The sequence below is a fragment of the Vulpes vulpes genome, chromosome 6 (assembly GCF_048418805.1).
Source record: "Vulpes vulpes isolate BD-2025 chromosome 6, VulVul3, whole genome shotgun sequence".
Classification (NCBI taxonomy): domain Eukaryota; kingdom Metazoa; phylum Chordata; class Mammalia; order Carnivora; family Canidae; genus Vulpes; species Vulpes vulpes.
The window spans coordinates 60,668,962-60,693,850 of NC_132785.1; the positions used below are offsets into that span (position 1 = coordinate 60,668,962).

Here is a 24,889-nt window from a genome sequence, read left to right on the forward strand (position 1 = left end):
TTGTCTCTGGTCCGATCATCCTGGGCCAGCCTTTCTATGGGGGGCCAGGTGCGCAGATGCCTGCTGCCATGCACTTGCCTTGTCTTCCTCTCTGGTTTTGTTCATTTGCCCTTTTAAAGCTGGTCATGAATTAGAATGTAATGAATATCATCTGATGATCCATGGTTGTCACTTTAAATTTGAAAAGCAGGAGGTTTGTGCTTGGCTGTGGCCCCCCCACCCGGAGGTCAAGGGGCCACAGTCTGTTGTCCACCATGGCAAGAGCTAAGGTCCTTTAGAGCAGAGCCAGTGTTAGCCCGAGCCGTCTGAGGATGGTGATGTAGCAGTAGGAACGTTTCACAACTAAAGTGGAGTGTTGCCATTTCAGTGAAAGCAAGGTGGACATTAAAGGGACTCTGTTGTTGTCAGTGGATAAATGTCAGGTTGTGGCATAGAAGCAGCCTGGACCTCCAGCTCTGAACTGCTGGCTTACCAGGAGATCTCATGTGTGCCAGCAGCTGGGAGACCACACTCCCTTCCCACACAGACTCATAACCTCATAACTGTGGGGACCAGCTCATACCCATGGTTTTAGCTTAGAGACAGCCTCGGGGCCTTCTCAGATTGGGGGTTTGTAGACATATAAGCTTGTGAAGGGTACTTTCTACTTTTCTACTTAATGTGACCCCTCAACACCCTACCACATCTGAGTTTTGTTTTGCCCTTTCTGATGCCTGTGCAAGCATATGTGAGCATGTCAGTCTGGTCCCTGAGTCAGGGCGGGGGTGTGCCCACTGTCCCCTGTATGGCAAGCATCCCTCCCTGGACACTCTGTTGCTGGAAGAGCCCTACCACCTCGAGGTGCCGCCCATACTCAGTTCTGCACACCTGCTCCCTAACTTGGGCCAAATGACTAATAGGGGTTTTTCTTGGTCATAGGACATGCTGATGGGCGTTCAGAATTATGTCTGAGGCTTGTCTCCTCGTGTCCATGAGCATGAGGAAGATAGGAGGAGTCTCGGTGTTGAAACAATTGCTGAAGAATAAAGTCTGTGCACAGGCACTGACACCGGCCCTAAGGCTGCATGCTGACTTTGGGCAATCCCTGAGGATAGTTTCCAGCAGGGCCACATCTCTGCAGCTCACATCCAGATGGCCATGTGCCTATGGCTGCACAGGGTGTGCGAGGCCCCTGCTGGTGAGTGTGACCTCCGGCAGCCTGTCCTGTCCTGAGGGCCCTCCTGGTCCCAGGATGATGTGGTCTTTCCTGTTGCAGGTGTACCTCCTAATCCTGAGTGTGACCACACTCAGCCTCCTGCTGGCCCCAGTGCTGTGGAGAGCCGCAATCATGAGGTGTGTGCCTCGACCAGAGAGACGGTTAAGTCTCTGAGGGCACCTACCAACAGGGATACACGGCTTCAGAAAGTGAGACCTGTGTGCGGAACGCAGAAGCTTGGAACACGTACATGACTGCACATCCCTGCGAGCCCTTTGCCTTGGGGACAAAGCACACCATTGAAGGGATTCCCTGTCTGCCCAGTGATGACTTTTACTGCCATAGTTTCGGGTCTTCCAGAGTAATTTATTGCATTCATTTGATCATGCACAGTTTAAACATAATGCTGCATTTTACAGATCACCTTGACTGTTTTGCCTAGATGTGCCTTTTTTCTGAAGTTAATGTTAGCTCTCTATTGTTATTTCATCAGTTCATTATTTTTTGGTAAAGAAAAATCCGAAGGATTTTTTATTTATTCAACTTATGTATTATAAGCTGTTGGTCAATATTTGTCATTAAACATTTCTGTGAGGTGAAATTTAAATTCTGGCAGTGAAATTGGAAAGTTACTTAGTCATTACTGTCTGTTTTCTAAAATAACAAATGTCTTCTAAATGTCTATTTGTTTTTATTATAATAATTTTAAATAAAACTCATGTTGATCTTTATTAGATATGTCATTCTTTTAAAATATTTGTTTTGAATCATAAGACTATGCATGCTTTAATAAAGATCATGTATGATAAGAGGAATTAATTGAAATTTATTGGAATGTTTTTTAGATTTTTGTGTTAAGCTAATCTTTGATAGTTCTCAAAAATTAGGATTATTTGTATATTGCCACACCATTCTCTGTGACCAAATTAACATACGGCTATTTGGAAAACCTAAGTTGTAACTTTGCATTTTATTTTATTTTATTTTTTTTTCTCTTTTTCTTCTTCTTTAACTTTGCATTTTAAAGTGTATTTTGGTTACTATATGCCCCATTTCAGAAAATCCATGGCTGAAGGTCTAATCCTTACAGATTTCCCTATGGGGTGCTTTGTGTGGAGTGTCCTGTGAAGATGGGCTTTAAGAGCCTGATACTTGGACCAGCATCCTTGGAGTAGCAGGACAGCCACCTTGGGTACCATTATGTCCTACAGATGTAAATGTGGATCGCAGTGACATGATTAACACTCTGGAGGAGGAAGTAAACTGTATCTAGTCTGAAGTAAATTGTTGGAGAAGTGATACAAAGATCATCTTCTTTGTAGAAAAAGCAGTCGTTCTATTCATTTCTAGATCAGAGCACATGAGGACCATTCCCTCTAAACTGTCAGGTGTGGACATGTGGGCAGGACACAGTTCCTCTCTCTTTTCCCGTGCCCAGCAGGCTGGAATCCACTCAAGGCAGCTGCTGGGGTGCCTGTGATTTCATTTTATATCCCCAGCACCTGAGGGCAGAACCAGGAGCTCATGAAATTTGTTGAGTGGAAGGAAACCTATTTGACGCACTGAGATGTTTTCCCCAGAATGTGGAGTTAACATCACCGTGAGAGAATGGTGGATAAAGACACGAGAGGATGTGCCTCTGGAAGACATCTGCCTGCAGACACGTGACATCTTCACCTTCCAATCCCTTCTCAGGGCCCATCATCCACACCCTGCCCCACAGTGAGGCCGCACAGCCCTTTCCAGCCCTGTCCGCATTCCCCTCCTCATCCAGACTCACCCAGCTCAGATCTCTTCTCCGCCAGTGTGAGCCCCTGCAGCCCACTTGCCTCCGTCAGCATTTCCTCTGTGTGGGATCCTTTGCCAGAGGAGTGTGCTTGCTGACCAGCCCAGCAGTGATGTCCTCATCTTGAAATTAAAACTTGGTGTCTTGAATCTGTTCCTGGTGGATTGACCTCTGAAATGAGGAGCAGATGCACCTGCCGACAGCGAGCACCACATTGGGTCTTCCACACACTTCACCTGGCTGGTCACCTGTCATGCCAAGAGCTCTAGCCTGACTCTTCTGCACCCTCCCACACCTCCATCTCCTCCCCCTTTGGTTCCCACACACATCGCACATGTTCCAACCTTCTCACAGTCTTCTTCCTTCCCTGGGTCTGAGTTCTGCCGCCTAAACCTGTGGCAGGTAGGCACCCTTCTCCATGTCCTGGTGCTCTGCTGAGCATGGGGAGCAGGAGTGAGATAGACCACTCTGTCGTGGAAGAACTTCATTCAGCCTGAAGGAATCCAGAGGAGGATGTCCAACACCATCTGGCTGTGCCACCTTGCAGTGGAAGGTTGCGAGCAATAGCTGTCAGAGCAGATCGTGTGTGGGAGGTCAGTGAGGAGAGAGGCTTGCCTTGGTTTGCTTACTCCACAGACAGGAGAACATTCATGCGTCACTGACCGTGGACAAAGCAGGCAGGGGTGGCTACAAAAGCGGAGGCAGAGCTTGCAGCCTGGTGCAGGAGACAGCCACGACTCAGGAGAAAGCAGGTGGGTCAGAGCCTCCTGGGAGAGGTGCGGGGGTGCTGGGCTAGCAGGTGCTCAGTGGTCCTAGGTCAAGGTGTGAGGCAGCCTCCCCCTCGGCTCCTGGGCCACAGCCACCAGGTGTGGTGCAGCAGAGCGCCCCAGAGATAGAGTGGCAACCGTATCTCCCTGGGAGCACTAATCCATCATTGAACGGGCTGTTGAACAGGCCACCATGCCACTGCACCCTAAACAGGGATGCAGCAAGGCTGTGCGTCCCCCCAGGCAGAGCATGGCAGTAACCAGCATGCGCATTGGATACGACATCTGGACCCGGCACAGTTGTCGTATCGTCCGAGCCTGGGAGGGTGCAGGTGCAGTGTGGTGGTGCAGTGGCCCTGGTGAGGCCCAGGCAGACAGGCAGTGGCAGGCATTAGAGGAGCACGCGGTGAAGATGAAGGAGAGGCTAGGGTGGGCAGTTGCTCCGGCGTCCACCTTGGGACCTCCTGCCGGCTCCCCACACCCCCAGGACCTCGCTGCTGCCAGCCCAGGGCCCTCCGCACAAATATCAGGGTGCCCTGGCCGCTGGCTCCGAGGCTCCCAGTCCCCACGGCCTATGTCTGTGGGCCAGGCCCCCGGAGCTGTGTGTACCTCCTACATGATGGCAGCCCAGCTCTCTGTCATCTGTCCATCCTAATCTGGACTGTTGCCAAGCCCAGCCTGTCCATGCCTCCCAGCCACACACTGGCTCCCACCTCCTTTCACCTGCCCCCAGGCTCTCCGGCAGCCCCTTTGCCAGCAGTGGGTCTTGAGGCTGGCTGGAAAGTCCACGCCCCCCGAACACGACACAGGCAGAGAAATTGGCTGGCTCCATTTCCATCAGCTCATCCAGAAAGAGTGAGGCCTATGTGTCCTGAGGGCAACTGGGGCCTGGTGTCTGTCCCACCGGCCTCTGGCTTCCTGCTTCTGGCGCCTGGCACCTGGCCAGAGTGAGCAGGCCTTTGCTTTGCTTACGTTAGGGATAGACCGTGCAAGGAACAATGTGCCAAGGGGTCCAGCAGCATTGGCGCAGGGCAGGGCCCTTCTCCAGCTGCTCCAGGGGTTGTGAGGACTTAGGCTGAACCCTGACCCCACTGCCTGGGGTACATGCCAACACCTGCCCTTGAACATGGTCTGAAAAATCGAGAAACGTTGTGCCCGTGATTTAGAAATTTGGGGTGAACGTGCCTGGGAGGGTGTTGAGCCCAATTTGCCCACAGCCCCCTGTGCTTGCAGTGAGGTCATGAGCTGTTTGTCCCTGGAAGGCCTGTGTGCAGGGGCGTGGTTGTCACAGGAAGCAGTGTTGGTGCTGGGACACCCCTACCCTTCGCGGCCCTTCAGAGGTCACCCTCAGAGGGCTTGCTTCCTTCCCTGAGGAGCATGTGCAGCATTAGTGGCATCAGTGCTTTCACGGAAGCGCTGTGTTCTGTGGTCTTTACTCAACTGTGTGTTTCTGACTCATCCTGATGCTGAGTTTAAGGCAGACAATTCTCACCATTCTGTGACCATCTCTTCCGTGAAGATGCTGCTAAGTGCTTATGTCATCACCAGTGTCCCAACCATTGTCTTCATGCACCTCTTTCCCAGTGGGAATAATGTCAGAAAAGCTCAGCTAGGGATGAGACAGGTTCTTCACATGCCACTTCGGGTGTCTTTGCCTCTCCTGCAAGTAGACACAGAATTGTCCCTATGCACTGGTGTGGGCACCCAGGTGTGTGTGCCAGGTGCAGGTTAGCACCTATCTGGAGGCCATCAGCCTTTGTCACCTCCTCCACAGATGCTCAGGGGCCACAGAAGACTGTCACCACCCATTCTGAGATGCTAGTCCCAGGGCAGGGGGAAGGTGGCGTGAGGAGCAACCTGACACACCTGACCTCAGAGGGGTCCTTGAGCTACAGCCGTGAAGGCCTGACGGAATGGCCCAGGCCCCTGGGTCCCCTGGTGGCTTCCACAGGTTCAGGATGACTTAGGCACTGTCCTCTGGGAGCCGCTGAGTCCAGATCCCATCGGTCAGGACTGGGGCCTGAAAATGAGTGTTTGTCCTGCATTTTTGGGCAGTGCTGGGCTGTTGGGCTCAGAGCACACGTGAGAGGCAGAGTCTAGCTCATGATGGTCCTTGCTGGGCCTTCACGGACTGAACACGTGAGCCCAGATGTCGAAGATAGAGGCCTCCCAGCAGCCAGGAACAGAGTCTGGAACAGAGCCTTGGCTACTCCGAGGACCCCTGAGCAGCATCTGTCCAACAGCAGACTGGTGGGGAAGGCAACCAGGCCTCTGGTTCCACTGTACACACACATGTCACATGTGTTTTCGCTAGAGAGCTGGAAGCTGCTGATGTAAAGGAAGATGGTCCAGGAGGGCAGACGGCAGGTGCTCCCTAGGGGTTGTGGGGCCAATGCATCTCAGGAGCAGCTGGAGGAACAGGGGGAGCTCAGGACATTGGCTTCCAGCACCTTCTGTCCCAACGAGGCACTAGGTGGGCATCACCGTGGGCGTCCAGAGTAGGGAGGGAGGCTGGCATGCTTGTCAGGGAGCACCCGCATGTCCCACCTGCACAGGGGTGCTGGAGTGCAGGCTGCACTCTGGGGGAGTGGAGTCTTTTAATGTAACCAGAGTATTTCATGATTTATGAATAAAGTGTGGAGAAATGACCCAAGAACTACATGTGTCCACAGGGGAGGTGTGGCAGGTGTAAGGAGGGGCAGTGAGCGATTCTGAGCAAAGGGACATTGTTACTCTGAAACAGGGAGTGTTGGAGAGGGAGGCATCCGCATCCTACACTGGCTCCACCTTTGGGGTTCAGAGGCTGGCGCGTGCCTGAAAGGCCCATGGGAGGGCTGGTGCAGACTTGCCCTGTTACCTCGAACCCGCTTAAGATCAGAGTGTTGCCTGGACAGGTGTCCCTCACGTGGGGGCTTGGACAGTATTTTGAGATGTGCTTCCTCCCTCAATTACCTTTTCTTCCCTGAAAATGGACTCTGGCGTCTCAGGGTGGCTCACAGTAGGCCAGAGGACAGACTTAGCTTGGGAGTCTTCCTCGTACTCTACAGAAGCCCCCCAAAATTTGGAGGCTCTACCAAGAAGGTAAAAGGGTGGGATCCCTGGGTGGCTTGTGGTTTAGAGTCTGCCTTCACCCCAGGGCGTGATCCTGGAGTCCCAGGATCGAGTCCCACATCGGGCTTCCTGCATGGAGCCTGCTTCTCCCTCTGCCTGTGTCTCTGCCTCTCTCACTCTAGCTCTCTCTGTGTGTCTCTCATGAATAAATAAATAAAATCTTTAAAAAAAAAAAAAAAAAAGAAGGTAAAATCAGAGGAGATGTGCAAACGGAGATGGATGTCAGGGAGCCGTGCATGTAGCTAGATGACAGGACCCCGTGTGCCCATGGAGTGAGGCCTTGGCGCCTCCTGGGCGGGGAGGAGAGAACCCGGAGAACAGGAGGAAGGCTCCCAGGAGCCCAGCGGCGGACAGTGGCCCCACACAGACGCCGAGGCCCAGGGCTGCGGGCTCTGCACACCAGCTGGTCCGCCTGCAGAAGTGGGCGGGGCCAGCTGGGGCGGCGCCCCCCGGGGAGCCCAGTAGGGGGGCGTTCCCTTTCCAGGCTCAGCGGGGCCCACAGTCCTCCAGGTAACTGCGAGCTCCCCGCCGAACCTTGACTTGACACGTGAAGGTGAGAGAAAGAAGTCAGATGTCAGGGAGAAAAGGCCAACACAAAAGCTGGTGGAGAATAGTCTGAAACAACAGTCTGGCGGTTGGCACATCAGCAAGATGTCTGGCCACACTCCCAGGTCCACCCACCTGTCCCTCAGTGCTCTGCCAAGGGGCTGCTGGGCCTCCATCCAGGCGCCCAGAACACCACAGCCTCGGCCCCCAGCAGGCCTGCAGCCCAGCCGTGGTGAAGGGGCCTGGGGCTCGCTCAGCCACCTGTTGGATGCCTGCAGCTTGGCTGGGGACGGAGTCCTGACCACCCTCCACACTGCTGTCCATTCTGCCGGATTTCCAGAAACTACCTGCAGCAGCCCCCGTCACAACGACATTTGCAGGCTGAACAGAGGACCGTTGACGCCCACTTTCAAGTTACTAGGTCCAGGCCTCTTCCACCGCTTTTCCAGAGTAACAAGGAAGGAACCAGCCATTCCTGCGAGGGGACACAAAAGGGGAATGGCAGTGGGCAGAACATGAGTACCTCTTCTGCACGTTTGGATGGCACATGTTCCTGCCACGTTTTGTCTTACCAGAAAAACTTGGCATTGCTGTGTGTCGTCAGTGGCAGCACTAAAACAGACGGCTCCGTTTTTTATTTCTCCAGGGTGCGTTTGAACCAGTTGTCACCTTGTGTCTGCCCCTTACTAACTGTTACCACATCTGCCTAATGCTGCTTGTTCTTGATTGTCTTCTGTATGGCTTCTGCTCCAACATCCACAGTTGGACCAAATCCCAGAGAATTTAAAGCCCAGAGGGGGAGATGAGGCTGGGGTGCCACTCTGTGCCAGGCCGCTGGGGCTCCTACCTGCACTCCGTGGCAACCATGTGTATCCGTCAGTGGCCTAGTTTGAGGGACAGCATATGAACACTGTTGTCCCTGGACCCTCGCCTCTCCCACATGATGCGCTTGGGCTTTGGTCCATGAACCTGCTGGCCATGGCCCCAAGTCCGACAGCTGGGCCCAGAAGCCATGTCCAGGTCCTTTCCTGCTCCTGCCCCTGCCCCACCACATCCTTCCACTGCAACAGTTTTAAAAATGTAAGTCGGTTAACCCAAAGGCACTGCCAGGGGCCACAGAGGGATCCTGGAGCTGCGACACACATGGTGACAGCTCTGGAATCCACCTCGCAGGGGAACACACATGCTAGAGTCTATGCCAGAGTGACCAGCTGAAGACAAGTGGACATCTCTCCTTTCAGGAGGACTTCCCTCAGCCAATAGTTGTGGGAGCGGGAAATAGAAAACCAGCCACGCCACAGCAGACATGACCACTGTTGTGCTAAACCACAGGGGAGAGTGTGCATGTGGCACCATACCAGCCTCAGGCAGCCTGGCCAGACAGACTCCCACCTGGGAGGGGTAGTTTTCGCCCTGCTGAGGGCACCCATGCATGGTGGGCATAACGTCCTCCTCTGCATCCTTGGCAGCCAGGCACTGGGAGGGAGGCAGAAGGCCCCCTGCAAGCCTGGAGGGCAGTCAGATGGAGGTACTCTGGAACACTGAGGGGGCTGACGTAGGGAGTGTTACATGTGGACATGCAGACCACTAGGGCACCCTGAGAATGGCCTCCGTAGAGAAGCCTGCAGGTCAGGGGATTGGGCTGGACCTGGAATGATGGACAGAATCTGTGGAGGGAACAGCTAGTGGGAGGTGCGGACTGGCCACTGTGACTGGGAGCCCAGAGGGCCTGCGTGGGAACCTCAGCATGGATGGGGAGCTTATGGGAGGACTCTGTCCCCAGGGGGGCCTCATCCCATGGCTGGTGTCCCTATAGGAAGAGGGACATTTGGCTGGAGATGGGGACTTACAAAGAGAAGAACGTAGGTGTCAGAGAGAGGGTGATGCAGCCACAAGCCAGGGGACCCAGAGAGGTGCCGGCAGCCCCCACCCCATTCCCCCTCCCGGCCTGCAGAGCTGGAAGAAGCAGGAAGGGACCTCCCCCACAGCTCCATCTCACACCTCTGCCTCCAGACCTGGTGTGCACTAGATCTCTGTTGTTCTAAGCTGCCTGTCTCGTGCTGCTTTGTTACCACGGCCCCAGGACACTGACACACGCTTCCTGTGCCCGCTCTGGACTGAGGGTTTGCTTCCCCTTCCGCCCTGCTTCATGGTGGCTGCAGGACGACCAGGGACACCCCTTGGGCCAGTCACCTGCAGGCTCAGCTGGGAGCCCCGAAGGTCTGCATGCAGGGCTTTGAGGTCAGGCACAGCCCTAGGAGGCGGAGGGGCTTGGGGTGAGGGGGGGGCCCTGGTGGGTGTGTGTGTGGGGGGGCCTTGAGTGGGTGGGACCTGGGTGGGCGGGGCCTCGGGCTGGGGTGGGCCCTGGTGTGTGGACGGGTCCAGGTCCCAGTCTGTGGGCGGGGCCTCCGGGGCGGGACCTCAGGAGGTGGGTCTTAAGTGTGTGGGCGGGTCCAGGTCCCAGTCTGTGGGCGGGGCCTCAGGTGGGGCAGGCCCCAGGTGTGTGGGCGGGGCCTCCGGGGGGGCGGGCTTGGAGAAAACAAAGGGACCCCAGGTCCCGGCAGCCGGTGGGCTTGGGCCTCCTTGGGGCCCCTCCACGTGCCGGCCCTTCTGACTCGAGCCCAAGCCTGAAGGTTCGCGCGACTCGACCTGCCTGGCACCCCTGGGGCACGTGGGCGCTGCGGCCCCTTTCCCGCCGGTGAGCGCACCTGCTCTGGGACCAGGTTGTCAGCGCGCCAGTCCCTGGAGCCCTGGGGCCTGGATGCTTCTGCTGCTGTATCCCCTCAGCCAGGTGCCCGAAGGGGAGTCGTGCCCAATGACGGAACCTAAGGACCTGCGAGGATACGTGCGTGTGGGGACAGGTGATAGAGGTGGGGGATGGGGGTAGAGATGTGAACACACACAGGTAGGTGGAAAGACAGGTGAGCCCCGGCTCGCGGCCTCCTGGAGCCTGGGGGACCACCGTCCAAGCGCGCAGCGTGCTCCCACCGGGACTCGGCGTTGGCCTGGACTCGGACAGACAACACTACTTTTGGGAACCGGCATTAGAAATTCTCACATTTCTCATTTTATAATGGGGGTTGGGGTGTAGGTAGTTGGGGGGGTGCTGAGGCATGGATGTGGATACGAACCCTCCCGGTGGTGAAGGCACTGGGTCTCCATCCCCGCCGAAGCCCGCCTGGTGCTGCGCGGCAACAGGCTGAGAATGGGCAAGTGGCTGGGCTGGGAAAAGGGGCTGTGGCTTCCCTGCAAAACTATGATTCCTGCCCTACAGGGCAGTCCCTTGTAGAGTATATTAACCATTTGGGTTTAAAAATAAAAAATCAGGGGCAGCCCGGGTGGCTCAGTGGTTTAGCACCACCTTCAGCCCAGGGCCTGATTCCGGAGTCCCAGGATCGAGACCCACCTCAGGCTCCCTGCATGGAGCCTGCTTCTCCCTCTGCCTGTGTCTCTGCCTCTCTCTCTCTTTTTGTGTCTCTCATGAATAAATAAATAAAATCTAAAAAATAAAATAATAAAAAATCATTAGGGGCACCTGGCTGGCTCAGTGGGTTAAGTGTTGGATTCTTGATCTTGGCTCACGTGTTGGATTCTTGATTTTGGCTCAGGTCATGATCTCAGAGTGGCGAGATGGATCTGCTCCCTCTGCTCCTTCCTCCACGTATGTGCTCTCTCTCTCAAATGAAATATTTCTAAAAACCAAAATAAAAATCATTAAACACTGATTAGAAGCCAAGACTTCGCAAGGCTGTGCAGAGTAGGGGCAGGAGGTGGAGGTGGGAACCAAGCCCAGCACTCACTCAGCTGTTGCAGTGACGATGAAGGACTAAAGCATCCTATTTCACAATTGTACAGTGCATTTAAAAAGGCGCATCTATTTCCCTCGATGGCGGGATGCTGCGAGCACCTCTGGAAATCCCCGGGAGTCCTCTAACGAACTGTAGTGATCTCTGCCCTTGGCTGGTACCACACAAGGGAGTTTCATTTTGTTTTATGACATTTGTGGTAAGAGGTGAGGGGAAAAAACTGTTGCCAAATAGCAGCACTTGAGAGCATCCTATTTCCACTGAGCTTCAGCAATGCCGGACATTTTCTCCTACTGCATTAGTGTGCGAGTGAGTGTCTACTACACTACGGTGTTCAACCACTGGCGGCTCTAATTCTGACCCCTGCCCAGGTTTGCTCCATCTAGATTTGAGGTCAGGGCCCCCAGCTCTCTCCAACACACTCTCATTGTCTCTCACTTGCCATGGCTGCAGCCATTGCCTGCCATACATGGGAAGGTGGAGGCACCTGTTCATCTCACCAGCTGAGTCTGATTCTGGAGCCGGCTCAGCTCCTCGTCCCTCAGCCTCAGGCTCCCAGACCACTGTCAGCAGGGGCTGGCAGGATGGGGGAGCACAGGCCTGGCCACCAGCCCTGCTGGGTCCAGGGACTCCAGTGACCGCCTCCTCCAGATACGCTGTGGAAGGAATGACAGAGCAGATGGGTTCGTTTGAGGTCCCCTGGCAAATGAGCCTGCATCCCCAGCTGGTTTGTGCAGAAACCTTTTGCATGGGAGGTTTGGTGGGGGTTAGGCAGGTGGTGTTAACCTTGATACTGTGCTGTGGCCGTGGGACCACTTTAAATCAGAGAAAGGGAGAGGACGCTGGGCTCTGCATAGTGTAGTCCCAGGTGCCTGGGGAAGCTGATGCAGGGCGCCCCACCCCTGCCCACAACCCCGCCTGGCCTCCCCTACACCCGCTCCAGCTCTGCTCCCTGGCCTTCCTCCACCACCCACCCTTTGTGGTTTCACTGAGACACCGGTGAGGTCTGGGTAGCAAGTGAGAATTTCCTTTAAACATTGCTTTGGTGTCTCCTTAAGAGGTTGAGCACTGGCTGACACTGTGGCATCTCTCGTAGCCAACTGGAGTGGCCCCTGAAATGGCTTTGTTCTCATTTTCCTCCTTTGTTTCCAGTTCTGTTCCATCTGGACTTCTTTTCCTGCGTCCCCAGCAGAGCAGATCCCAGCTCTTCTAGCCAACACTGACACCCACACACCTCCTCTCCCTAGCCCTGGGTGTCCCAGCCCCCCCAACCCCACTCCGACAGGCTCCAGGCCGCAAAGGACGCATTAATTAGACTAGATGGTTGTGGCTGCCGTGGGGAGTCCTCTTTCCTAGAAGGATACCAAAGAGCAAGAAGAGCCACACCGATGAAGGACGGCAGCGACAGCAGAGAGAACCACAGACACACCTCGTTGCCCAGAGGCAGGTGGGGGGCACTCTGCCTTGGCCAGCTGCCAGCCCACAGGGATGCACCTGCTGGGGCCAAGTCGCTCATTCCTTGGAAGAAGCCAGAAATCTGGAACTCTATAGAGGATCCTATGAGCTGTGAATGTTGGCAACACTCATTGCTTTTATTTTTCCTTCTTAATCTTGGAGAGGGAAACCATCCGTTTGCAGCTTTCATACTAAGAGACGTTTTCCGGAGTTTTAAACTTAAGGTTTCGTTCTAGATATTTATACAGAAAATGCCAGACAAAAGAAAGAGTGTTTATAAATTTCACTGTTAAAAAAAAAAAACTATATAAAGTGAGATGGGGGAAAAAAAGTGAGATGGGAAAACACTCCCAAGATCTCCTGGTCTCTGGTGTGACCAAAGCACGGTTGCCAGAGGACGACAGGGCAGAGTAGGGCTGCAGGGGTCCTCAGAGGCCAGAGCATGCAGGGCCCGGCAAGCAAAGGTGGAGGCTGAAGCAGCACTGAGATGGCTCAGATGGCCCCACCAAGGGTGGGCATGACTGCAGGTGCATGCTCCACTCATCACGTTTGTCTGCTGGATGTAAATGCTAGTGCACCCTCTCTCCACGGAGGACAAACATCGCCCTACACTTTCTCCCCCCGAAAAGTGGCTACTACCCCAAATTCGGTGCTTACCATCCTCTCTGGCCTTGTCCTTTTTGTTTTCTTTGAGACGTATGGTGTGCATGTGTGCCCTGAGTGTTCGTTCTCTGTTGTACCCTCATTCGTGTACGGTGCTGCTTAGTATCCTATTGGGGGACACACATCAGTTTCCTCTCTTGCTGCAGTACGCTGGAACTGTTTTGGCTTTTTGTTGGTGTAAACCCTGGTGCTGAGCATGACCCCCAGACACACCCTAGAAGTGGCTTGGGTATGGGAATACTCAACCTAATAAAATAATGCCAAATTATTATCAAAAGTGATGACATCCATCCGGTTACATCCCCACTAGCTGTGGGTAAGGGATGTGGTTGTTCCACAGCCTCTCCAATACTTGCTGTTGTCAGACTCCTTTAGGGTCCTTTGCACATCAAATGGGTATAAATCGATTTCTGCTTGCAGCCTTCATTTGCATTTCCCTGATCATTAGTGAGACTACGAATCAATTCATATGTATATATATTGGCCAATTTAGGATACCCACTCTGCCAATCTGTAAGTATAGCAGATCCTTCCATTTACTTAATATTTTAGTTTTCAGAGACTTCTGTGAAGAGGTCTGGTATATGTTTTTCATCAGCTTTATGCCTAGGTATTTTGCATTTTCGATCCATTGCTAAATGGCACTTTAAAAAGCTTTCTATTGCAGGGATCCCTGGGTGGCTCAGCAGTTTAGTGCCTGCCTTTGGCCTGGAGCATGATCCTGGAGTCCCCAGATCAAGTCCCACATTGGGCTCCCTGCATGGAGCCTGCTTCTCCCTCTGCCTGTGTCTCCGCCTCTCTCCCTCATAAATAAATAAAATCTTAAAAAAAAAAAAAAGCTTTCTATTGCAGTACAACGTGCCTACATAAAGGTGCAAATATCCTAAGTTTGCAGCTTAATGAATTTTCACTGAACACATCTTATTTAATCTACCTCTCAGAAGTAAAACCTGATCAGCATCCAAAGACCTCCCGTGTTCTCCTCCATTCATTTCCACTCATAAACAACCACAGGTGACCTGGCTTTGAGTTGCTTGCTTGGTATTTTGTAATAATGTATTCACACAAAATGTAGTCTTTTGAGTCAGGCGACTTTTGCTCAAAGCAGTGTGAGGACGTTGATCAGAGTGTCATCTGTGGTCATAGGCGTTCCTTCCAAGTGTGCCTACATCCCAGCTTTTCCTTCTATGCAGGGGCATCAGCAGGTGCCACTGGGCCATTACACAGAGTGCTCTGGGAAGCACTCCAAGAAGATGTCTTTGGTAGACGTATGCACTTAATTCTCTTGGATATATTCTTGGAATGCAATTGCTGGATCACAGAGCACCTGTATGCTTGACTTTGTTAGAAAATGCCAGTCAGTTCTTCAGAGAGATTCTAACATTTTACTCCTAGCAGCAGGGTAGGACAGTTCCAGTTGTACTACATTTTTATCAACAGTTTTTATTATTAACCCCTTGGTTTTTGGTACTGTGGCTTTAACTTGCCTTTTCCTGATTGCTAAGGAACTTGGGAACATTTGCATATGCTTCTTAGCCATTCAGATATCTTCTTTAGTATAGTTAACATAGTTCAAGGGTTTTATTTTTTTCTTTTGACAATTTTACCATAGTTCAAAATTTTTTGGACAATTTTAACAGAGTTCTTTATGTTTAATTTATTGATTTTTAGTTGTTCTTTTATATTCTGGATATGAGTTTTTATTAGATTTTTCTTTTTTTCTTTTTTTTTTTTTTTATTAGATTTTTCTACTGTGAATATGTTTCCTAGTCTATGGATGTCTTTTTTTTTTTTTTAATTTATTTATGATAGTCACAGAGAGAGACAGAGAGAGGCAGAGACATAGGCAGAGGGAGAAGCAGGCTCCATGCACCGGGAGCCCGATGTGGGATTTGATCCTAGGTCTCCAGGATCACACCCTGGGCCAAAGGCAGGCGCCAAACCGCTGCGCCACCCAGGGATCCCTATGGATGTCTTTTAAATTTGCTTTTGATGAGCAAGAATTTTAGCTTTTGATAAAATCCAGTTTATACATCTTCTTCTTTGTGGTTAGTATCATATTTGTCCTATTTTAAAAATCCTTGCCTGGGATCCCTGGGTGGCGCAGCGGTTTGGCACCTGCCTCTGGCCCAGGGCATGATCCTGGAAACCCGGAATCGACTCCCACATTGGGCTCCCTGCATGGGGCCTGCTTCTCCCTCTGCCTGCGTCTCTGTCTCTCTCTCTCTGTGCTTCTCATGAATAAATAAATAAAATCTTTTAAAAAAAAATCCTTGCCTATTCCAAGGTCCTGTTTTCTTCTGGAAAATTGAAATTTAGCTTTCAGAAATTATTATTATTATTATTATTTAAGATTTATTTATTTATTTATTTATTCATTCATTCATTCATTCATTAGAAACACGGGGTGGGGGGCAGAGACACAGGCAGAGGGAGAAGCAGGCTCCATGCAGGGAGCCCAATTAATTGTGTTAATGTGGCATCCAGATCTGGTAGTGCAAATCTTTCAACAGTAGTGTTCTTCAAGATTGTCTTGATATTACAAGGTATTGGCATTGAATATAAATTTTGAAATCAGATTGTTATTGGAAAATCTGAAAATACGTAGAGATTAAACAACATATTTGTAATAACACATGGATGAAGAAATCTCAAGAGAAATTTAAAGGTATTTTGAACTAGATGAAAATGAAACCACAATCTACCTCATTCGTGGCACACAGTGAAAGCAGTGCTTAGAGGGAAACTGATAGCAGTGAGTGCACAGAGTCGAGAAGAAGAAAGATTTAAAACCAGTCACCTAAGTAAGCTCCCACTTTGGGAAACTGGAAAAGAAGAGCAAATTAAATTGGAAGTAAGCAGAAGAAAGTAAATAAAGAAAAGTAGAGTAGATGTCAATACAGTTGAAAACAGGACATTAATAGAGAAAATCAATGAAACCAAAAGCTGTTTCTTTGAAAATATCAATAAAATCATAAGCCCCTAGCAGAGCTAAGAAAAAAAAAGAGAAGACACAAAGTACTAATAATATAAAAAATGAAAGAAGGGACATCACTACAGATCCCATGGACATTAAAAGGATAAGAAAGGAATATTATGAACAACTCCTTGCCCACAGATGTGATAACCCAGACGAAATGAACTAATTCCTTAAAAGACACTGTAGTGTAAGTGCATGATATTAAGCTTTTTTTCTCTTTTTTAAAATTTAAAATCAATTTAATTGACATATTGTGTATTTTTGGTTTCAGAGGTAGAGGCCAGTGATTCATCCATCTTAAATAACACCCGGTGCTCATCACACCACGTGCCCTCCTTCATGTCCATTATGCAGTTACCTCCTCATGATGCAGTTACCTCTATCCATTCATCTGATATTAAGCTTCTGGTTGCTGAGGCATCCATTTCACAAGACATCTTGAATAAACATATTGCCACCTGTATGACACAGCTACTAGCCAACACCTCCCCCAAAAAACAAAAGACAGATAGGGGGGGGGGTGCCTGGGTTAAGCATCTGGCTTTGGCTCAGGTCATGATCCCAGGGTCCTGAGTTCGAGTCCTGAAATGTTGGGCTCCCTGCTCATGAGGGAGTCTGCTTCTCCCTCTCCCTCTGCCCCCCACTCCCTGCTCATGCTAGCTCTCTCTCTTTCTTGCTCATAAATAAGGTCTTAAAAAAATAACAAGGCAAGAATGTTTTCTGTCAGCTCTCCTTTTGAACATCATACTGGAAGTCCTAGCTAATGCAAAAAAGACCGAAGAAGGAGGAGGAGGAGGAGGAGGAGGAGGAGGAGAAAGAGAAGAAGAAAAGAAAAAAATGTAAAGATTTGTAAGAAAGAAATAAAACTATCTTTGTTTGCAGATGACATGACTGTCTATGTAGCAAAAACAAAAGAGTTGCCAAGAAACTCTGGAATTAATAGGCAATTATAACAAGGTTCCAGGATATAAGGTTAGTATATAAAAGTCACTCACTTATATGCCAGCAACAAACAAGTAGAGATTGAAATAAAAAAATAATAATACTACTTACATTAGTACCCCCAAAATGAAATACTTAGGTATAAACATAATAAAATATGTATAAAATCTACATGAGAAAAACTATAAAACTCTGATGAAAGATACAAAGAACTATAAATAAGTGGAGATAATCCATGTTCATGAATCAAAAGCCTCACCCATAATGTCAGGATGTCAGTTCTTCCCAACTTTATCAATAGATTCAGTGCAATCCCAATAAAAATTCCAGCAAGTTTTTGTGTAGGTATTGGCAAACTGATTCTAACATTTATATGTAGAGGTAAAAGACTTAGAATAGCCAATACAATGTTGAAGGAGAAGAACAAAGTTTGCGGACTGACACTATCATCTTCAAGACCTACTGTAAAGCTACAGTAATGAGGACTGTGTCGTATTAGGAGAAGAATAGAAAAATAGATCAATGGGACAGAATAGAGAGGCCAGAAATAGACCCAAATAAATACATATATAGCAAATAAGCATAAATGAAAGGATGCTTCGCAGCGTATGTCATTAGGAAAATTGCAAAATAAAACAACCATGAGATTCCACTACACACCTGTTAGAACGGCCAAAATCCCACACTGACACCACCAATGCTGATAAGGATGAAGAGCAACAGGAACTCTCTTTCATTGCCGATGGGAATGCAAAGGATACAGCCACTTTGGAAGACAGTTTCACGGTCATCAACAAAACTAAACATGTTCTTACCATAAGACCCAGCAGGGATCCCTGGGTGGCGCAGCGGTTTGGCGCCTGCCTTTGGCCCAGGGCGCGATCCTGGAGACCCGGGATCGAATCCCACGTCGGGCTCCCAGTGCATGGAGCCTGCTTCTCCCTCTGCCTATGTCTCTGCCTCTCTCTCTTTGTGTGTGACTATCATAAATAAAGAAAAATTAAAAAAAAAAGACCCAGCAATCATGCTCCTTGATATTCACCCAAATGAGTTGAAAACATGTCCACACAATAACCCCACATACATGTTTGCAGCAGCTTTGTTCATAGTTGCCAAACCCTGGAAGCAACTAAGATGTCCTTCGGTAGATGAATGTATAAATAGATTGTGGTACATCCAGACGATTGAATATTATTTAATGCTAAGAATAAATAGGCTATCAAGCAGTGAAAAGACCAGAGGAAACTTGCTTATTCCTAAGTGAAAGAAACCAATCTGAAAGGCTATGTACTCAATGGTTCCAAGTATATAACATTCTGGAAAAGCCAAAACTGTAGACAGTGAATAGGTCAGTAGTTGACAAGAGTAATGGGGAGGGAGAATGAAGAAGTGGAATACGAGCTTTGTGCAGTGGCAGTATCATAGCCAAGGGGGTTTATCCGAGGCGCTATTATTGCTAAATGAAGAAGTGGAATACAGAAGCTTTTTAGGGCAGGACCAGTGTGATTCTATACATGTCATTATACACTTGTCAGAACTATAGAACATACAGCACCACAAGCAGCACCCAGTGTAAACCATGGACTTTGGGTGATTATGCTGTATCAATGTAGGTTCGCTGATTGTAGCAAATGTACTGGTCTGGTGCAGTTTGGATAGTGATGGACGCTGTGTGTAGGTGCAGGGCAGAGGGTATATGAGAACTTTCTGTACTTTTTGCTCAGCAGGCAGGACACCACAACAGAAGGCCACGAGCACTCAGAGGCCCTGCACCCCACTGCAGACCACTTGGACTTAATTTGGCCTGGTGATCAGCACACACATTCATCCCCCATGCGCTTGCAACCTTCTCCAGGGTTGGGTCACAGAGACACCCCACCTGTGTGAGCCGGCAGTAGCAGTGTGTTGAAAAGGAGTCTCACTCAGAGTCCGTTAATCCAGTGCCTCTAGGTTCTCATCAACCCAAAAGCAGGTTGCAAACTGAGACATTTTAAGCAGGGGGTAGCATGATCATCCATTTTTAAAATATCACTCTGGCTGCTGACTAGATAAGAGATCTGAGTGGGAGGACATTGGAGGAAGGAACAAGAGGAGTTATTTTGTAGTCTTCAGTGAGCAGGACAGTAGTGGGGATAGAGGGTGGCAGAGGATATGGGAAGGAGAAGAAGAAACCAAGATATTTCAGTTTGGTGACTGGTTTTAGTTCCTGAGAGCGCATGAGGACTGGGGATGAACGGAGGAGCTGGCTTGGTGGAAGAGTCATGAGTCCACCCATGAGCATTGTCTCTAATGACATTGTCAGGATTAGTCATATTGAACAGTTACCTTACTGAGAAGCCATGCTCCTCCAGCCTCCCATCAATGGCTTATGAGGGTGTCCACTTATTTTCGGTTTCTTAAAATATTTTATTATTTGAGATAGAGTGGAAGGGAGCGAGAGAGAAAGAGAGAGAGAGCACCAGCTAGGAGCGAGGGGTAGAGGGAGAGGGAGAAGCAGACTCTGCACTGAGCAGGGAGCTCCCCGACTCCCAACATGGGACTCAATCCCAGGATTCTTGGATCATGACCTGAGCCCAAGGCAGAGGCTTCACCAACAGAGCCACCCAGGTGCCATGAAACCAAAAATTTAAATGGTTTTCTCCAAAGGAATCTGTGTTCTAGCTATAGGACTGTAAACCTGGTTTGGAGAAAGATTAGGTACATGTTATGCTGGAGGTTTTAGGGACTGTAGGGACAAAGAACACTCTCAATAGCCTACTGAGGTCTCTCTGGTGTCCGGCCTGGGTGCCACTGCCAGAAACACTTGCCCAAAGCTGTCCTGTAACCAGGCCTCCTGCCCCAGCTGCCCATACCTGCTTCTTTCGTGTCCTGGCCCAACACCTTGGATTTGGGCTCTAGAGTCTGACCCCTGCTCTTCCCTGCCCCTGTGGATCCTCAGTGTCTTCTGGTAAAGGTCTCTGTAGCAAAACTTGCATTCCAGAAGCTGGCATCTAAAGTAACCCCTTATGTTTAAGAAATCTGTTCTTGTTAACTATTGGCAGGAGGTAAGTGCCACCATCCTCCACTTCCGGGGAAGCCTGAGAGTCACTACCGCCAGAAGTCAGAGAACTGGGGAAGCCGACCCATTCTTAGGCTTCTGTATCCTATTTTGACTCTAGAACTGCAATTCCATTCTGGTCTCTGAGGCACAGTTTGCACATTGCTGACTAGGCCAGGACAAGGTGGGCAGCCCTGCTTGTTTCCTGCATATCGCCTCTGAGCCCAGATTGTATGTGAACCTGCCTGTCCCTTTACAGCAACCCTCTATCTGTTCATCTGTACCGTATCAGGTCTCAGAGTTGGGTAAGGAATGCAGGAATTCAAAACTATTGAAACTGTGGTTTGTCTTCCTCTCAAGGAACTCTACTTCTATCAGTTTCTCAGCTATAGGAATCGGAGTATCAGAGAGGCTGAGGTTATGTATCCAAGGCCATTTGACTGCCCTTCGTGTCAGCTTCATTGTGGCAGGTGAGCTGCAAGGCCGGTCTCTGAATCTGTGAGATAAGTTGATGGGTAGCAGAGAAATAAATGGCCAAAGGCATTTTGTTGTACATAAAGTCACGCTTCCCAAAACTGCCGTGGGCTCTGGTCCTGCTTTCCCTTCCTGTGAGGAAGGAAACGGGGGTATTTCCACCTCCCATTGTAGGATTCCATACAAAATAATCTTGTTGCCATTTTAGCCAGGGCGGTGTGGGCTCACAGAAGGAGCCCTTCAGAAGAATTGTGGATGTAAATGGGACAGACTGAGGGGAATCTTCCACTGCAGAGGCCGGAGAGCACCACAGGAGAAGAGCTAAGAACAGGGTCTGAACAGTAAACAGGCTGGTGAAGTCAACTTGAGTGATTCAGATGCCGAGGTGGAGAAATTTGTCAGATCTGAGGCGTACTTTCCAAAGGATGGTGGCTTCAGCTGCACACAATCATGCAGATCTTTTAAAGTGTGAGAAAATGCTTGGAGGGTCCTGGACTGGACCTTTTCCCAAGAGGAGGACTTTGAATTTGACCAGAAATTTTCTTTTTTTTGAAGATTTTATTTATTTGGGGAAAAGCGAGAGAGCAAGCACAAGCAGGGGGAGAGAGAGAAGCCGACCCCCGTTGAGCAGGGATCTCTCCCTCCTGCCCCTCACTGCCCCCCACCCCCAGCCTTGACTAGGACTTGATCCCAGGAGCTGGGATCATGACCCAAGCAGAAGGCAGATGCTTCACCTGATGGAGCCACCCAGGGTCCCTGACCAGAAATTTTTTTTTAAAGATTTTATTTATTTATTTATGAGAGACACAGAGAGAAAGAGAGGCAGAAACACAGGCAGAGGGGAGAAGCAGGCTCCATGCAGGGAGCCCAATGTGGGACTCGATCCTGGAACTCCAGGATCATGCCCTGGGCCGAAGGCAGGCACTAAATCGCTGAGCCACCCAGGGATGCCCCGCACGACCAGAAATTTTCAAAGTGAATCATGAATCATGACATAAGGAAGAGTAAGGATGTCTACATGTGTCTAGGTGGGGTGGGGGCTGCAGAATGTCTCTTGTCAATGGGGCTCGGAAGCAGTGGCCTTTCCAGAGAGGTCAAGGGATTTATCTTGAGGTCAAGCAAGCACTGATTTACTGATATTTCATCATACCCACAAATAAGCAAGAGAAAGTTTTCTAAAAATGCCTGTCTATTTTACCAAAAGAGAAAATGTCACCTGTTCACATTAGGAACATTCTCCTACATAACTTCCACAAGCACGTACGTCCCCATCCCTGTCTTCCCACCTCTTGACATCACCATGATGTGACCCAAGAAGGTGGGAAACAGGAAATAGCTAGAGACAGGACTAGTATCATCAAGAGGGTACCAAAGGCAAGTCAGATATTTAACAATACTTAGGATGTTAATTTTCAAGGGATTAGAACACATTCTCTTTTTAAAGGACAGTTTAATGGGGTGGGGTAGGGGTAAGGATTTGTATCACCCCAAGACTCAACAGGGCAGGCACACAGAGGAAGAGGGATCTTTAGGGAGATGCCGACTTTTCCCAGGAAGGACCTAATCACCTTGTTCTAAGAGACTCCGAACAGTATCGTGGACGATGATACAGGGCTGGACGCCGGCCATGGAGATGGGGATGGGTTAACACCAAACAAAAGCATCGCTGAGTCAGGGTCCTGAGCCCGTGCCACAGATGCGGAGTGGATATTGGCGGGTCAGGTGGATGCATGCACTGACAAACTCATTACAAGGGTGCATCTTCTGCATTCCAGTCTAGAGACTTCAAGGCAGGGCAGTGGCCGAAAATACTTGGATCTTCAACCAAAAATTTTTACAAATTCTGCTAACTTTTAATACAGAAATATTTGACCATAGAGAGGCAAAAAATAAAAGCCCCAACCAACTTTTTGCCCCTTTTCCCAAGTAAACCAGAGCCTCTGGAGCTGTGTCACTGCTGTGGCCACTCTTGCGACTTTGGCATATTTCACTGCAGTGATTCTTGTGCAGGCATCACTTAGAATATTAGAGTAGTTCTCCCGTGTGAATGTTGTTGGACCAGTAGAATCTTGAGCTTGTGGGGAGAGGTTTAAGATCCTGTATTCTAACCCTGTGTCTTCCAGAGCCCCCAGCTTTTAAGGAGACAGGCTTGCTGCCCTGTGCACTTGGATCTAAGGGCTGGGGGTGGGGCTTCCAGCTGCTGCCTGGGGGGTGAATATTCAGAATATAGTAAAAAATCAAGAGATGCTATGCGAGGAGAATGGGCTGGGACACAGGACCACTAGGACAACATGGGGGGTGCCGGTTCAGTCACCCCAGGGGCCTACCAAGGGGCCAAGAGCAGTATAAGCCACACCTGCAGAGAAGTAAGGTCATTCTGCAGGCAGGACTGTGAGGGATTTGGCCTCTCCCCTGTGACCCCCATCACCTGTTTCTTTGGTGCCCATTCTGTGCTAATCTGCACAAAGAAGGTGCAGAAATCTGCTGTCTTCATGAAACCGATGCTGAGTCCAGTGTTCACAGCAGAAGTGGCCCATGGGCAGAGAAGCAGGAGTGGACACCACCATCCTGGGGTGTAAGGGGATCACAGCCACCCCCACGGTGGACAGAGAGGCCTTTGCTCTGCTCCTTACTGCACACAGCCCAGCAGCCCTGAACTTTGGACTCCAGCCCGCCCTCTGCTGCGTCCCTAGCCTGGGGGATGGGGGGTGGGGTATGAGGTAAGCAATGCTACCCTGGCTCTGCAGGTGGTAGGTGGGCTCCCCGAGGACCAGTCTCCAGGGTTCAGGGTCCACCAGGCCCAGTCAGCAGTGGGGAGCAAACAGGCTGCCTGACCTCCGTCCTAAGCACCCCACCGGGAGGTGGGGAATCAGGTGTAGGCTGGGTGTAAGCATGAAGACCGCTGGCCCTGGAGGGACAGGAGGGCACTGGGCGGTCCGGGCCTGCTATGCTGTGTGCACACACTCATGCACATGGGCAAATATTCTCCCTGCACAGACCCAGCCTGCCTTTCTGTTCCGCAAGGACACCTGCACACATGTGCATGTACACTTCTCCACGTGTGCACACAGCTGCCTTTCTTCCTCTGTGTGCGTACAGCCACACATGCACGCGGCTGGTCTCTACCCATGCGTGCACACCCCTCCGCCCCTCTCCTCCTAGGGCGTGCACGCCTGCATGTGCACACCCACAAATCCGCTCGTGCACATGCACACACCTGGCCTCCTCTCTCCCTTGCGCACAGCTGCACAGACACTCGGCCCCGCACTCCAGCTCTGCACACCTCCGGCCCTTCTGTGAGTGCGCGCGCAGCGGCACGTGCACACGTGCGGCTCCTCTCCAGGTGTGCGCCCACCTCGGCCCCTCTCCAAGCGCGCGCGCACCACGGCCTCGCGGCGCCAGGCTTTGCGTCCCGTCCCCGCCCAGCGCGCACGCGCGCACGCGCGCACGCACCGCACCCGCGCCCAGCCCATCCCCCTCAGAGCGCGCGGGCCTGCCCGGCGGGAGGAGGAGGAGGGCGGCGAAGGCGCGAAAAGGCGCGCAGGCGCGCTGCGGGAGCCGGCCCGCCGCACACGTCACGTCGCCGCGCCGCGCACGTCACGCCGCCCGACGCCCGCTCGCAGGGTGAGCCCCGCGCGCCGGCGCCTCGCTGGGCTGGGACCCCGGGGCCGAGCGCGCCGCCGGGACCCCGCCCGTGCCCGCGCGCCGGAGCCAGCCAGGTGCGGCGGGCCGGGGCCCCGGGGGGCGCGGACGCGCGGGCGCTCGCCCCGGTGCCGCCGCCGTCCCGCCGCGTGTGCGCCGCGGGCCCCTGGTCCCCCGTGTCCGCGCGGCCCTGGGGGCTCCCGGCTGCCTGGCCCGGCGGGGTCGCGGGCGGGTCGGGGGCCGGGGCGCGGCGGGGGCGGCTGCGGGGGGTCCCGCGGGGCCGCGGCGCTCGGGCCGGCGGGGGCCGGGGCGGGGGGCCGGGGTCGGCCGGGTCGGCCGGGGCGCGGGGCCGGGCGCGGCGCGGGGTGGGGGCGGCGCTGACCCGACTGCCGGTTCCGGCGCGGGAGGCGCGCGCGGCGGCGGCGGCGGCGGCGGCGGAGGCCGGTGACAGGCCCGCGGGCCGGAAGCCCACCTGTCACGGTGGC

At 51.5% G+C, this 24,889-nt stretch overlaps 2 protein-coding genes and 1 long non-coding RNA gene across 11 annotated transcripts in view; 2 read left to right on the forward strand and 1 right to left on the reverse strand.

Moving 5' to 3' along the window:
• Nucleotides 1-2,010, forward strand: part of TMCO3 (transmembrane and coiled-coil domains 3) — a 57,954-nt gene extending 55,944 nt beyond the window's left edge. For all 7 annotated transcript variants that reach the window (XM_026008811.2, XM_026008809.2, XM_072761119.1 and 4 more), the window contains one exon: nt 1,256-2,010. In XM_026008811.2, the coding sequence (XP_025864596.1) occupies nt 1,256-1,369 (114 nt within the window). In that variant the 3' untranslated portion in view covers nt 1,370-2,010. The remainder of the gene's footprint in view (nt 1-1,255) is intronic.
• LOC140599324 (uncharacterized) lies at nt 2,004-24,233 on the reverse strand. The gene is made up of 3 exons (XR_012002068.1): nt 23,980-24,233; nt 10,941-11,097; nt 2,004-7,880 (listed from the first exon to the last, which is right to left on the reverse strand). It is a non-coding gene; the product is annotated as an uncharacterized lncRNA (long non-coding RNA).
• Nucleotides 24,234-24,297: 64 nt separating this feature from the next.
• TFDP1 (transcription factor Dp-1) overlaps nt 24,298-24,889 on the forward strand; it is a 42,617-nt gene continuing 42,025 nt past the window's right edge. For 2 of the 3 annotated variants that reach the window (XR_012002066.1, XM_072761123.1), the window contains exon 1: nt 24,363-24,481. The gene's annotated coding sequence lies outside the window, so the exon portion shown is untranslated. Of the gene's footprint in view, nt 24,482-24,889 lie in introns of all 3 variants that reach the window. The other variant, XR_012002067.1, reaches the window with a different exon arrangement.